At 47.2% G+C, this 16,028-nt stretch overlaps 1 protein-coding gene across 2 annotated transcripts in view; it reads left to right on the top strand.

Annotated features, from left to right (window-relative positions):
• The first annotated feature begins 6,712 nt into the window (after positions 1-6,712).
• Positions 6,713-16,028, top strand: part of ZNRF1 (zinc and ring finger 1) — a 95,825-nt gene continuing 86,509 nt past the window's right edge. For both annotated transcript variants that reach the window (XM_045987876.1, XM_045987878.1), the window contains exon 1: positions 6,713-7,144. In XM_045987876.1, coding sequence (XP_045843832.1) covers positions 6,721-7,144 — 424 coding nt within the window. In that variant the 5' untranslated portion in view covers positions 6,713-6,720. The remainder of the gene's footprint in view (positions 7,145-16,028) is intronic.

Below are 16,028 nucleotides of genomic sequence, written 5' to 3'. Positions count from 1 at the left end.
CACTAAGTGACTAGCAAATGATCAGGTATGGCTATAACTTAGGGTATGCGACAGGATGTAGCGAGAAGTACAGCTAAAAAAGCTGGAAAGGGCTAGTGAGGAAGGCCCCTGCTTAGGCCTTTGAGTTTTATTTTGGAGATCGAGATAGAGATACAGGTATTTCAAAGCTCTCTCTACATATAGCTTGGTAATCTGTTTCCCACTGGAACTGGTAGGTTTGCCCTCGCCTGAGCATTTCTGCAACCCTCCCCCACTCCCACCTCTTTGCTTCGTATTTGTCTAGTTCTCCAAATCTGCTTGTCATGGTTCGTAGGCACAGAAAGTACTTCGGGTTTCAAGTCCTTGGTGCTCTCTGTTCTCTCAATGTTTTCTCTCTTAGATGTGGAAAGGGCCCCAGTAGAATTTTTGAGAGAAGGAGCATGAGCACCATTTATACTGCCCCCTGGGGCCCTTCCTTTTTCTGTCTCCCACCCACACTGCATCACAAAAGAGTGGGGACTCTGGAGCTAAATCTAGAGCTCTCTGGCTGCTTCCTGATTGCTGTGTGCCTCTGAGACCCACAGATGAATGTCCCGCCTCAATCAGAGACTGGGGACTGTTGGTGGTGGGGGGCAAGGAGGGGTTCCCTTGTCAAGTAAATTTCAGCTTACTGACCTGGCCACAGGGCTCTGATCACCAAGCAAGCTCTTTTCAGAAGGTCACTTGCCAGCCATCCCAGAGGAAAGCAGGGGACATGGTCAACCCAGAAATTCAGGGCTCTTGCTGGCTTTTATCAGCAGCTGCCCTTGCAAAGTTTTAACTCAGATCCTTTATCTTTCTAGTCCTTCGTTTCCTCTTCTGCAGAATGCGGAGTTAGCCCACCCCTCAGTCTCTTTACATCTGGGAATCTTGGAATCCTGCCCTGAGCCCCACTAGTAATTTTCCTCTCCATCAATCAACAAATATTTGTGAACGTGCACACAAGCTCGTGCTCCTGGCTTTGTGCATTTGGTTGCCCATTGGCCTGGTTTCTCTAAGTTTTCTCTTTTCAAGCAAAATAATACAAATGTAAAGAGCTCTGAGAAATCTGGGGGGAAGTTTCTTTTTTTTTTTTTTTAAGATTTTTATTTATTTATTTGACAGAGAGAGATCACAAGTAGGCAGAGAGGCAGGCAGAGAGAGAGGAGGAAGCAGGCTCCCCACGGAGCAGAGAGCCTGATGCGGGGCTAGATCCCAGGACCCTGAGATCATGACCTGAGCTGAAGGCAGCAGCTTAATCCACTGAGCCACCCAGGCGCCCCTGGGGGGAAGTTTCTTACTGGGAGACACTTATCTACCCCAGAGGGACTGCTGGGACTTCCTCCAAAGACGTGGTTCATGGAGACAAAGAGGAAGGAGGCCACAGGTTTCCCAAGGATTCTCCGGAGTGGACCCCAGCAAGCTGTTTCCCTCATTTTCCAAACCTTTCAGGAATCTCCCAGACTTACATTCTCCCAGAGATGTTTGAAACTGGCGCTTTGTAACATTGTTATGCCCTGGCATTTGCAGGGTTTGGCAACACGAGTCTCATCAGCCTTTTCTCCTGTCAGTTCTGGTAGGTGGGTCTGTGGTTTATTAACCCTGTTTCACAGTCGAAGAACAGATAGGAAGCAGCTCACCCAGGGTCAGCAAGAGCAGGAAGATAAAAAATAATAAAACAGAGTCCTCAATCTAGCTGGAGCCCTTTCTGCATCTGACCGCCTTGCATGGAGAGCATTCAAAATGACTCAACACCTCCCCAGACCCATTAACTTTCAACCAAGAATCCACAGGAGAAATTGCAGCCCCCCTACTGGACTTTGAATGCAACAAATGACAAAATGAAACTAATCAACTAATCGGAGCTCGCAAGTCTCTGTGCATGCCTGTTGCTACGCCCTGAGTCACTCTCCCTAAAATGTAAAGGGTAGAGAGCCAAGCTACTGAATGAGGAACTTGGCCTGTTCTTTATTTGAATATTTTAATTTCAAAGGAAATTTGTTCTTTACTAAGTGCACAAGGAGATAACAAGGGCATTGCCTGAGAGAGTCTGCCAGTCAGAGTCCCACAGGGCACCTGAGCCTGGTGTCATCATACTGGGGGGAGTAGAGGCTTCACCCCCAGCTCAGGCTCTCAGCTGTTCTGTGGTGCCAGATGCAACAGAGGCTGGCCTCTCCTAATCAGCAGACAGGACTATAAATCCTAATGGCAAATTCTTAAATAACAGAAAGAAATAGAGCTGTTAAGCAGATCTACTCTTTTCACTCCATTGACGAGCATACAGAGAAAATGAACTTGGTGTCCAAAGAGTCCTTGATGAGCCAGTTCGCTGGGAAGCTTATAAGTCTGGCTCTACCCCTACTAGCCAAGTGACTTGAATGCCCATTCTCTCTCTCTATCTCTCTCCGTTTACATAGCTCCAATATTAAGATACCGAAAAAGTACATGATGCGGGGTGCCTGGGTGGCTCAGTGGGTTAAGCCTCTGCCTTTGGCTCAGGTCATGATCTCAGGGTCCTGGGATGGAGCTCCGCATTGGGCTCTCTGCTCAGCGGGGAGCCTGCCTCCCCCTCTTTCTCTGCCTGCTGCTCTGCCTGCTTGTGATCTCTCTTTCTCTGTCAAATAAATAAAATCTTTAAAAAAAAAGTACATGATGAAACAAAATCTTTGTCATCCATCCTGTCATCCCACTGTTCAGTTCCAATGATGGCCCACCCCCCACGGGGGCTACAGCGTATTGTTTCATGTCTCTATCTAGAAGCTATGAATCTAGAAGCTAAGAAAAATACAGATCTTTAGGTGGGGAGGGGGCAAGTTTCTTGATTTTTCAAGTCTTGACATCCTCCTTGCTCATTAGTCATTGACCATTCTTTTTTTTTTTTTTTTTAAGATTTTATTTATTTGACAGAGATCACAAGTAGGCAGAGAGGCAGGCAGAGAGAGAGAGGAAGGGAAGCAGGCTCCCTGCTGAGCGGAGAGCCTGATGTGGGGCTCAATCCCAGGACCCTGAGATCATGACCTGAGCCAAAGGCAGAGGCTTTAACCCATTGAGGCACCCAGGCGCCCCAGTCATTGGCCATTCTTATGTGTACTGATAATGATGTTGGTAAATCTTCCCAGAGCTCTGTACACCCTCAGGATATGGTCTGTGCTCTCTGTTGTGGCTCCTAGGACCCTCAGGTTTGTCCCCTGAGGACCAGCTTCATCTTTGGTTCCCACATCCTCTCCTATCAGCCCCACTGCTGCTTTCAGTCCCTTGAAGATGCAATGTTCTCTAGGCCGTCGAACATGCTAGGAACATGCTTAGAACATGCTCGTCTTTCTTCAGCGCGATTCTCTCCCTGCCACCCAGTTCCCAGGCTCATCACCAGCTCATCTTTTAGGCCTTGGCTTAGGATCGCTGTTGGTGCCTGTCTCCTTCCACCAGCACCAGAATCTTTCACTCCCGTGGCACTTCCTCATTCACTCATTCATTCACATGGGAGGCTAACTACACGCCAGGCACTGCTCTAGGCATATCTGTCACCCTGTACTGTACTGAAATACTTCAGTATTTTGTATGACATTGCGCTATCATTCACATACCATCAAATTCACCCTTTTAAATGTGTAATCAAGCAGTGTTTAGTATATTCACAAGATTGTGCAAACATCACCACTATTGTTTTTTAAAAAAAGGATTTTATTTTTTTGAGAAAGAGAGAGAGCACGAGCCGTGGGAGGGCCAGAGGGAGAGGCAGACTCCCCACTGAGCGGGGAGCCCAGCAATGCAGGGCTCAATCCCAAGACCCCAGGACCACAACCCAAGCCGAAAGCAGACACTCAACTGACTGAGTCACCCAGGCGCCCCTCCTTTTTTTTTTTTTTTTTTTTTTAAGTAGACTCCACACCCAACAGGGAGCCCAGTGCAGGGCTTGAACTCACAACCCTGAGCTCAAGACCTGAGCTGAGATCAAGAATCAGACGCTTAACTGAGCCACCCAGGTGCCCCAAACATTGCCATCATTCAATACAGAACATTTTCATCACTCTAAAAGGAAACTAACCCATTAGCGGTTGTTCTCTATTCTTGCCTGCCCCTTGGCTCTGACAACCAGTAACCTTTCTGTCCTGGTGGATTTGCCTATTCCAGAAGTTTCATATAAGTGAAATTACACAATATATGGTCTTTTGTGATTAGCTTCTTTTACTTGGTGTAATGTTTTCAAGGTTCATCCATGTTGTCACACATATCAGTATTTTATTTCTTTTTGTGGTTGAATAATAGTCCACTGTATAGGCACAACACATTGGCTTTATCCATTCATAAATGGATACACAGTTGGGTTGCTTCCACTTTTTAGCTATATTGCCGCTACGAGCATTCGCATACACATTTATCTGTGCATATAGGTTTTCATTTCTCTTGGAAATAGACATAGGAGTGGAATTGCTGGTTCATATGATAACTGTTTAATTTTTTTGAGGAATCACCACACTGTTTTCCAAAGCAGCTGTACCATTTTCCATTCCCACCATCAAGGTATGAGGGTCCCAACGTCTGCACATCTCACCAACACTTCTATTTATCGCCTTTGATTATAACCATTTTAGTGGGTGTGAAATGGTTCTTCTGAAACTTTGTGAGAACCCAGACTCCATCTGTCTTGCTTGTCACCGAATCCCAGAACCCAGTGCTGTGCCTGGCACTTACAAGACATTCATATTTTGTTCTATGTGCTAAAAAAAAAGGTGTTGAATGGATAGGTAAATCAAAAGTTACTTAGATGGTTGCAATAATGCTTATTGATGTGGATTCTTCTCCCCAGTAGAGCTCTGTCAAGGGATCCAGTATCCTTTCTCCTGCACAGAACTGTACCACCCCTCTTCTGTTACCATACTCTTTCTTCAGGGAGAAATGTAAGCTTTATTTTCCTTCAGACCACTCATTTGGATCTTAGGTGTGCACAAATTCCTTATTTAGCCACTTAACAGATAATTTCTTGGGTACTGGAACATTTTTTTTTTCTAGGTTGGTTTCTCAAGCAGAATTTCTGCTCATCTCTAAGCACTCCATGCTTGTAAATAAATATCCTTCCTCCTGTTTCTTTCCAAGCTGCTCGCTCTGGGACTGTCAATACCTGTGACAGACTAGCTCTGCTTTTGGGGGCATGGGTTCTTTTAATATCTCTCTACCCCCTGTTTTGGCTCCTTAATGTGGAAGTATCTGAGGGACGTTTAGAGCATGGAGGCTGGACTAGGGACTGGGTGATGCTCATAGCCAGCACCCAGTACTTGAAAAATGGTTCTTGAATGAATGAATGGATGGATGTGAATTTGTGAGAGAGACGTATTGCAAAATGCAGACTCGGCGGACAAATACTTATTGAGTACCCACTGTGCATCCCACTACGGTGCATGTTGGAATAAAAGGTAAACAAAACCGGGGACTAAGGAGTTTCTAAAATTACCAGTTCTGGCTGTGTCCATGTCTTCTCACTTTCTATGCCACACCTAATCATCTTCAGCATCGCATTTTAGATAAGGAATCCGTCCACTGCTTAAGCCTCAAGTAGGAAGTTCCGATCTACTCTCAGCAAAATCCGGAGTCACAAGTGCCCCAGTGCCAAACAGCTAAAAATTCCCCAAATGCTAGGCTTCCTGATCTGATCTTAGGGGTTCCTGGTTGGGAAACCTCCGCAAGAATGGACAGCACGTCCACCAGAGGGTGCTGTGGGGGCAAATTTGTGCCGGGAGGGAGGCTTGACCAGTGACCCTCAGAGCCAGGTAGGCGTCTCGAGTAATTTTCATTCTTCCTGGCGTTTCCTTCCCAGCCCCTTGAACCGTCGCCGCCCCTCCTCCCATAGGTGGTTCCCCCTCAATAATTAGCCATTTTCGGGACCTCTAAAGAGCGCTTGCTTTGAAAAGACGCCTGGCTTCTGTTCCTGACGCCCCGTGGCTCGGGCCACTCGGGTCACAGGCCGGTCGCGCTGGGTGGGTGGGTGGGGACCTCCTGGGCGTCAGCGGCCGGGCGCCGCAGGGGCCGCGAAGGGGTTAACCCGGCGGGGGGGAGGGGAGGGGGCGCGGGCCGCGCCTGCGCTCTGCCGCCCTCCATTGTCTCCACGGCGGCGAGGAGCGCCGGCGAGCGCAGCCCGGGACCGAGCGGGGCGGAGCGGCTGGCGGGGCCGGCGGCAGCTGAAGCAAGAGCGCGACGCGACGCGACCGCGGCTTCCCGAGCTCCGCCTGGCAGCCCAGCGCCGCAGCCCGCCCGAGGCCTGGAGGGGTCCGGGCCGGCGTCCATGGTCGCGGCGTCCTGAGGCGGGGGACGCGCCCGGTGCCCCCAGCCCTCCTCCTCCTCCTCCTGTCCGGCGGGCGGCCTCCTCTGCCGCCTCCCTGCGCCCAACCGCCGCTTCCCTCCCTCCTTCCCTGCGGCTCCCCCGGCTTTCGGGAGCCCGGGGGCGGCCTGTGGCGCGCCGAGCCCGCGCCGGACTGCGCTTCTTTGGACCTTGAGGGGAAACATGCGTTTGGCTTGGATCGTTTTAAATTCTTAGTTTGGGATCCCCGCCCGCCTGCCTCTTCCGCCCCGCGGGGTTTCTTTTTTCTTTTTCTTTTTTTTCCTTTTTTTCCTCCCGGTCTCCTTTTTGACTCCCTCCCCCTTTATGCTCGCCCAGCCCTCCCCCCGCTGCTGAGAAGTGGGGGAGGGTCTCGGCCTCCAGGTTCCCGCCCCACCGGGGCCCGGGCGAGCATGGGGGGCAAGCAGAGCACGGCGGCCCGCTCCCGGGGCCCCTTTCCGGGGGTCTCCACCGATGACAGCGCCGTGCCCCCGCCGGGAGGGGCGCCCCACTTTGGGCACTACCGGGCGGGCGGCGGGGCCATGGGGCTGCGCAGCCGCTCAGTCAGCTCGGTGGCGGGCATGGGCATGGACCCCAGCACGGCCGGGGGGGTGCCCTTTGGCCTCTACACCCCCGCCTCCCGGGGGACCGGCGACTCGGAGAGGGCGCCGGGCGGCGGAGGGTCTGCGTCCGACTCCACCTATGCCCATGGCAATGGTTACCAGGAGACCGGCGGCGGTCACCATAGAGACGGGATGCTGTACCTGGGCTCCCGAGCCTCGCTGGCGGATGCTCTACCTCTGCACATCGCACCCAGGTGGTTCAGCTCGCACAGTGGTGAGTCCGCGGGCGGTGGAGGCCTCGGAGGGTGGAGTGCAAGGGAGGGCGCGCCGGGGCGCCCCAAACCTTCGCGCGCGCTTGCGAAGATTTGGATGTGGAGTGCGCGACCTGGATCTGTCCGCCTTCCCTTTGGTTCCTGGGGATGAATGGGCTATCTACCCTTTAGAAAAGAGGCTTCCTGCGAGGCTGCGGAGCCGGGCGTTTTAGGACTTCTGGCGTTGGTTCACTTGTGGATGAGCAGAGTGAAACCTGCCCATCGAAGTCCCATGTATCGGCATCACCGTTCTCAGAGAGGAGATCTTGTCTGGCTGATGGCAAGTCTCGGCCTCGATGCTTCCTTTCTGTCACTGCAGCATTGTGCCTACCTCACCGTTAACAGGGAGAGGGATCCGGTTTGACCAAGCGGTGTTTCCCAAACAAAGACTATGAAAAGAAAGAAAATTGGGGGCAAGTGTTGTTTGGATTAGGGCTCCCACTCTTGCTGACAGAAGGGGGTGCCCAATTTTGCCACCCTGCTGGAGATCTGTCTGAATTGTTTAAAATGGAGCAGCCGGAAGCCTGCTGCCATAGACAGGTGTGGCCTGCCGAATGGAGGGCCTAGCCAGGGAGCCTCCCACTGAGGCTTTGCAGGACCAGGGCTCTGGTGGCGGGTGCTGCATGCATGCCGTAGGCTTGGCTGGGTGACTCTCACGTCCCTCCATCTTTTTTCTTCCCCTCCATGGCAAGTGCTAGGTCTTCCTGGTAATCTCTACCTTTTTGTCGTGGGAGGTGGGACTTCATTGCCTGGATGTTGTTGGTGCGTTACCAGGGGAAGAGGGGGATTCAAAAAATCTGGATGAATTCATTTTGTGAACTTCTGGTGACAGGCCAGCAAAAAGCTGGAGGAGGATTTCCCAGGCCCTGCCTGGCAGGGCAGAAAAGGCACTGGCAAGAACTTCTGCAGAAAAACAGGTCTGTCTGCTCAGCTAACCTGAGAAGCCAGGTTAGGCTGCTAGAAAATTGGTCAAAAGGGGCGTGGGGCCGCTATTTGCTAATTGGCAAGTCAGTGTGAAGAAGTTAACATTTTCAGACTCTTTGGGAGAGTTAAGCAAATTTAGATATTGTGTAGAAAGAAGGAAGATTGCCTTATGGAGGGTGTATCTATTGGAACACTGTTCTAGCTATTGTGAAATAGGGTAGACTTTTAAAGTCTTTCTTATTTCTGGAAATAGTCTGGCTTTTGTTTCGATTCTATAAACTTTAATTTGTGAAATAATTTTTGAGGGGGAATTAGTGACTAATTTAGAGTAACACTGGAAAGTGGCTTTTGAATGCTAAAATGGTATTTTAATTCTTTTTTTAAAAGATTTTATTTATTTATTTGACACAGAGAGAAATCACAAGTAGGCAGAGAAGCAGGCAGAGGGAGGGGAAAGCAGGCTCCCCACTGAGCAGAGAGCCCAACAAGGGGCTCGATCCCAAGATCCTGAGATCATGACCTGAGTCGAAGGCAGAGGCTTATTAACCCACTGAGCCACCCTGGTGCCCCAGTATTTTAATTCTTGAACGGACCTCTAGATACCATCTGAGTTTCCTTGATCTACATCAATCTCTGTCCTGAATAAGATGCAAGGTATGACTGCTTTGGGCACTTTTAGACATTTGATCATTTTTAGACATCTTGAAATTAAAATTTTTTTCTTATAAAATGAGGTCCAGAAAAAGGAAGCTCTATTTGTGAGATGACTGTGATTAACTTTCTAAAAGAACTATCATTAGTATCCGATTTTAAACTGAAAAGCAGTGCATGACACAGAATTTTGTGTGTTGCAAAACACATGTAATCTTATGGATGCTTATCTGGGGAAGGAGTTCCCGTTTTGAAAATTTCTTAACTGTTTCTTACTAGAAACTTCTTTTTCCTTATTCCACCTGGTACCAGGTTCCATGATGGAGTTATGGGCTTACAGCTGGATTCCAAAATTTCAGACTCCTCAGCTGTGAAACCTGAGTTTAATTTTTTTCATCTAGCTGTGGCGAGGGTAAGAGCCACAGAACCATGAGAATACAGGAAAAGCTAGGGGTTAGTAATCCTTCTGAAATCAATATGAAAGTGTGTGTGAAGCTGCTCCTAATATTTTGGGTAATACATTCGTTTTCCAAATTTTATATATATATATATACACATACACACCTTTTTAAAAGTAATCTTCCTATCCAGTGTGGGGCTTCAACTCACGACCCCAAGATCAAGGCTCATGCTGTACTGACTGAGCCAGCTAGGCCCCCTGGGTAATACATTCTTTATAGGACTGTCCTTTTCTAACATTTTGAGCACACCTGGCCCTGCCCACTACTTGCCTCCACAAAATTTCCAAATGCTCTTGGTGCAGGAGCGGAACACCATCCTGGCTGACAACCACTTGTTTAGGGATTCATTCTTTTATTCAAATAAAATAGTTTTTCCTTGGCAGTTCATTTACCGTGAACCTTCACATTTCCAGTCTTCTGCACTGGTAGTTCTGTCTCACTTTCCGGAACAGGCCACAGGACCTTCCTTCCAGGACATCCCTTTCCTCTCTTGTTTATTGCTGTAAGAAGAGAAACTTGTTTCTATTTTGGAGCCTTTGAGTAAGGCCAAGCAGTTTTTGCTCCTGTGTCGTAAGAGTGAAGGATAAGGACTTCGGTGCACAATTGACTAGATGCTTAGAAGTTGATGGGATGTTGTTGCTTGTGTTTTTAAGGTGCTTTTGGAACTCTTCGTGGGCACCGACAACAGTTGTCAGTGAAACAAGCAGGGGAGTTCAGGGTACACGACGCTTCCTCGGAGGGAGGGAGCTGATGTTGTGTCTAGAGGTAAAATACTAGGGTCTCGGGCCCTCCTCAGAGTAGCTGTGACCTTGGGGAAGACACATCACCTCTCTTGAGCCTTGTCTTTGTTATTTTTAAAATAGACGTGTTAGTCTTTGGCGGCCAGCCTGGAAAGGTTATTCCCCAGGTCCCGTGAGGATACGAAGCCATCACATTTGTCTTCTCTCGGTTCCTACGCTTCCCCAGGTTGTGAACCTTGCACGCCCTGGTCCCTATTATTGGAATGCTTTCCCTTCCATTCTGTTTTTGGGTAGTTCTTTCTGATCCCTCATGACTCAGACTTAAATTTTTCCTTAGAGACCGCTCTTAAAATTTGCCTCCCTCCTCTGAATCTTTCCAGCCACTCACCTGTTACCTTAACAGCACTTCACACACTTTATAAGTATTTTATTTATCTGTTTGCCTTTTCTATTTAGTTTGATTGATTTTTAAGCTCCATGAGAGTAGGACTGGGCCTCTTGCTCACTACTGTATCGCTTGCACTGTGCGTGCCTGGCACAAATATTTGTTGAGGGAATGAATCTGAGTGCCTCATGTCCATCATCTCATTTAATCAACCCTATAACTGTGAGGTAGGCGGTTTCGTCCCCATTTTACAGGTGAGGAAACAGAGATGGAGGGCAAGGTCAGGAGCAGACACAGGTCAGATAGTGAAGAGGTGGCAGAGCTGGGGTAGGAATGTAGGTCTGCTGGTGTCAGAACCTGGGCTCCTAACCATCACACTGCACTGCCTTCCATCCCAGAACACCAGGAAGCTGGCTATGTCCTGGAAATTGTGCTGGCCGGCGAGCCAGAGCGCTAGGCTCATCTGCTGGTTAGGCTATCAAATGACTGCCTGACTTGTGACCTTGGGCACGTGACTCATTTAACCTCAGAGGCACTGTTTTCTCACCTGGAACATGGACGTAATGCCTGTCCTGCTTACCTCTCAGAGTTGTCGGCGGTCTCATGAGCTAGCGTTTACAAAAGCCAAATAGCAGACATAAGCAAAGGGGGGGGTTCCTGTAGGGGCACTTCTGCAGTTCTCTGCCTTCTTTCCTCTGAGCAGAAGGTGCTAGGCAGGGAGATTGAGAACTGTGTGAACTGTTTCCCCAAAATGGAAGCTACTGCTTTCTGCTGAAACCTGACCTACATTGGCGGGCCGTTGATAATCATGAACACCGTCGAGAAGAGCTGTTTTAGAAGATGAGAGTTAGTGTCCCTTCCTTTCCACTTTAAAGTGTCAATTTTGCTATAAGGTGTTTAACCTCCAGATGGTCTTCTAGGTGATGTTCTGGAGATCTGGTTCTCAGAACATGGATTTCTGGGGTGTCTGGGTGGCTCAGTCGGTTAAGTGTCTGCCTTCGGCTCGGGTCCTAGGATCAAAAAATCTAAACTGTTCTTTGTTGTCACCAAGTCATCAGCGGGGCTGATAGAAGGTAACTTTTGCTAAGTCTTGGACCAAGCTAGCAGGACATCTCCTGGATTCTATTTGCTGCCATTCTAGGGTTCTCAAGTGATTTAATTGTCTCCTCTTAAATAATTAAACAGAGTTGCCAACTCCATTGGAGGGGATCAGAAAGCCTATTTGTGCCTCACCATAAGCATGCTAGAGGTAATGGTCCTTTACATGGCTTCTGGGGAAGGAAAAGCGTTCTGTGGTCTTCAGAGAGCATGATGGGTCTCCTACCCTGCAAAAGTTCTATTCTTAATGAAAATCTTTCTGTACAGTGGAGTTTATAGTTCTCTGTTACCATGAGGGCTTATTTTCTACAAAATAAAAATTTAAAAAGTTCCCTTGAGAAGCTGATAATTCCTTAAAGGTCACAGTTCACTCTTCCTCATTGGGATTTGAAAGGTGCTGCAAGAAACAGTGGCTTGGCTCTTAAAGTGTTTGTTTTATGGGATGTGTGCATTTAGCTACTAAATAAAGACACACCCCAAATATGTCATAAGGAGTACTCTGAGCCAGGCCATTCTGCACCAAGGAAATGCAACTCTAGGTCCTTTTGAGAAAAGAAACCTGCGTTGTATTGTACAGATGTGATACTCAACAACAAGCTTCTTGGGCACTCACATTTTAGTAAATCTGATTATAAAACTAAACGTCAATTTCGACAGTTCCAAAATTAGAAAAAACTTCATAGAGAAGTGGTCGTAACATAGATGGACTAGTCTTGCTCCTGCTAACCCTTAAATAGGGTGCTTCTAGTGATCGTGGGTCCTGAAGCTCTCGTACTAGAATCTTAAAGATAGCTCCAAGCCTAAATCCTAATCCCAGTCAGGGATTTAGAATGCTGGAGGAGTCTGAATCGCCATCTCTTTCTTTTCTAAGCGTTGGCATGGCCTAATCTGTATCAGACCATCCCTAGTGATTATTAGCGTACAGAAGGCGTTTGTCATAGAACCAGCAGTTTTCACTTCTGAATCTTATTTTCGCATAAGGACAGAGGTTTATCCTTGAATGCAACACATGGGTTCCTGGTTTTGGTAGTTGAGGAGTAAGTTTTGGGTATGAATGAATAACCTGAAAACCAGTTACAACCCTCAAGTGTGAACCAGATAAGGAGCCAAGTTTAATCTTAAGGCAGCAGCTAGGGGTAGCTTTTGGACCAAAGAGACTGTTTACCCTGAAATCTCCCTGGAGTTGTTAGAACTGAGAGTGCAGCCTTCCTCTGCTGGAAGTAAAGAGGAAGGGGGAATTCACTGGGTCCCTATAAACACCAAGTTAAAGGAGGCATGGTAAGAATTTATAGCGCACTCTGCATCTGTAACAAGGAGGCAGAAGCAAGAGCTCTCTTGATTTCTGTGAATGGTTCCAGGGGTTTTCAAACTTGACGGCCCCTGTATTCTCTGGAGGGCTTGTTAACAATGCAGATGACTGGACCTCACTCCCAGAATTCAGTAGAGCTAAGGAGACACCCGAAGAAGCTGAACTTGGAACAAATGATTCTGAAAATTCTCATCCCAAACAAAAAAAGAACTCTGAATGCTTTTCGGTGCACTCATTAGTGTTATTTTCAGTATTACTAAACGAATCAAGTGTCTCCGAAGCAGGATCCATACAGATCTTCCTTTCAGCTGCTCCAGAGGCTGTATTCACCCAGCAAGAGCGTTGCTCATGGTTTGATGTTTTTCTTTTATATGGAACTGAGCATTTTCCTCCCAGAGATAGGCCTGAGCCCATCTGCCTTGGTCCTGAGAATTGAAGTTGCTCAGAACAGAAGGTAATTGTGGCAGTGTCCCTTCTCCTTCTGTGCTTGCCTTCCCCCTGATTTTTCTCCTAAGGCACAGCTGCCTTTGGCTGCTTGTGCTACAGAAGGGCTTGCTGAGCTAGATCCTCTTTTATGTGTCCCCAGCCAGCAGCTAGACAAGATCCTCGAATGAATCCAGACTTTAAATGGACAAAATACCCATTTTTCCTTTTTTCCTGGAGACCCAGAACTCTGAGACCTTTTGAATGTGTGTGTGGAGATCTGTTGAGCCAAGACATTCATTTATTCAGCTGCAAGTTACTGAGTGCCTCCAGTATCCTAGGACCTGTGTGAGGTGCGGGGAATTTATCTTTCTTATAAGGGTGATTAACATTACTTTGTTCTTTCTAAGAATCTTTGCTTCCTTACTCCCTGAGAGAGAAAGTAGGAATCTTGCAGCTTAAGGGGAGATTTTTACCTTCTCCATCAGTTCTTCTATTGAACAAACAAATTCAAGGTTTCATCTCTGAAGCTGTATGGATGGTGTTTGCTCCCTGCTCTTCATGGACAGTCTTCATTCTTTCCTAAACCCTGTTTCTGGGCTGGAGCAAGTGATTTTTCTTTGTGGTTGCAGCCCAGTGTGTCTTAAGAAATTCCTCATGTAGCCTCATACAAGTGGTCCTGTATCCTCTCAGTGAGAATATCTAAAGGAAAAACTGTTTTTTGCAAACTCTTTGTGTGTACCTCTGGCTTTGGTGTCTTTGTCATCCCTAGAGCCACATTTCTTTCGGTCATTGAACATGGTTTTCTAGAAGCATGATCCACCACTTTAGTAATCTTGTCTCTGTAAAATTTATCCCAAGCCACAAATACCCATAAGGAAATATGAGGAATGGTTTTTGCATGTCTTGTATGTCTTGGTCTTGTATGTCTCTGAGCTCCACAGCGTTGACATTTAGTGCTATTTTCGGTGATTTTTATTTTTATTTTTAAAGATTTTATTTATTCCTTTGAGAGAGAGAGAGCAAGACAGACAGAGTGAGAGAGCTTGAGAGGGAAGGTCAGAGGAGAAGCAGACTCCCCATGGAGCTGGGATCCCCGTGTGGGACCTGATCCCTGAACTCCGAGATCATGACCTGAGCTAAAGGCAGTCACTTAACCAACTGAGCCACCCAGGTGCCCTTTAAGTGATTTTTAAAGCTTTGTTTATGATAACCAACATATGTTGGTTATCCCTACTTCCCTACTTCCTCCCTACTTCCTCCCTACTTCCCCCAAATAATTATTAAATGTGTGTTATATTTGAGTATTTTTTTTTTTTTTCCCTGAAAGTAAAGGGTTTAAAAGAATGTTCCCTGCTCAGAGACTTAATATGGGCTTTGGCTGTAGGATGATACCTTAATTTTTGGAGAAACCTCACTTTATATTTAGGAATATGTGGTCATCTTGATCTTAGTGAATTAGGTTTGTCATAGCTTGGCTCCAGCTTTCTCGTTGGTAGTACCCTTTAGCCCTCTAAAAAGGATGATTAAATAAGCCATTGCTTCACAAGGAGTTGTTCTGAAATTGGTCAACTTTGTCGTACAGTATCTCTTAAGGTCAAAATTGATTTGTTAGCATGTGGGAGAAACTTATATCTGGAGTCTTCCAGATGATCTGGGCAGAGGGGGGAGAACCCAAGACCCTAGACCCCAGCCACTTTGGTCACTTTGCCCATATTTCTCAACTCTTTGAAGATGTTTTCATTTGATTCCTCTCCAGTAACCCTTTTTTTCCTGCTAACACGGTGCTTTTCCTTAGGGAGAGCCACTAGAATTCTTTTATCCTGATGTCTGCCTGAGTACTCTGGGAATCCCACAAGGATTTGAGGGAGTCCTTGGGATTCCAGCCCAAACCAATGAAGTACTTGCCTACCGTAAATACAAATTAGCTTTTTGTGATATGGTTCTATTCTGTTTAGATAATTTACACTTTTAATGCCTTGTAAAATATAATGCCATCTAAGACAGCTTTTCAGAGAAACTCTGTTATGACACCACTCACTACGGTAACAAGCATCACCACATACCCCATGTACACCATGTATTATTATATTTCCTCCGTCCTGGTCAGATGTGGCTGCAGTAGTCATACCATTGCAGCCAGCTGCCCTGGGGAACTATGGCAAGTCTCATACCTCTGATGAGGGCTGGTTTATGCGCGCCGAACAAGCCCAGCCTTGTTGGCTGTATTTAATCCGTCTATTCCCTACCCCTTCCCTCAGCCCAGAGGCCAAGTGCAACATAAAAGGATAGTGAATCTGAGCATCTCCGGTATTTTGAGGTATAGGGATCGCCTATGAAGTTGCAGGCCTTTGAGAAATAGTATTATGAGCTGTTCTGTTTTTGCTGTGGCTTTGGAAAACCTTTGGATTCTTCTACTGAAAATTTGTTTGAAAAAAAAAATCTTTTTAATGAAATAGTGAGTCACAAAGCAGCCACTCCTTCTCATAATAGCATTTCTCACCAGGGGAATTTTTGGTAGCTGTTGGGGGAGGGATTTGAGTAGGTTGTGGATGATAAATCCCTGGGTGGAACATAACCAGAGGCTGCCATATCAGAATTCTGGTGCTTTCCACGCTGACAGTGAGCCCTGAATTCAAAGTGCAGGACAGCAGAATAGAGTGGGGAAGGCCTGTGCCCAGTGAATTGCCACAGTAGCATGACCAATGAGATTGGAGTTGAACATTCAAACTCAGTTCATTAAAACACCATTGTCGTGTAAGAGGATCATGAAACTGAGGCCTTGTGTGAGAGGGCCTGAGACCCCTTACAGGAAGAGCATCACATTTCTGGATTAAGGGATGGCTGTGGACCTAA

Source organism: Meles meles, chromosome 19 (assembly GCF_922984935.1).
Source record: "Meles meles chromosome 19, mMelMel3.1 paternal haplotype, whole genome shotgun sequence".
Lineage (NCBI taxonomy): Eukaryota > Metazoa > Chordata > Mammalia > Carnivora > Mustelidae > Meles > Meles meles.
Note: the sequence above shows the minus strand (reverse complement) of the source record. Positions and strands in the feature narration are given on the sequence as shown.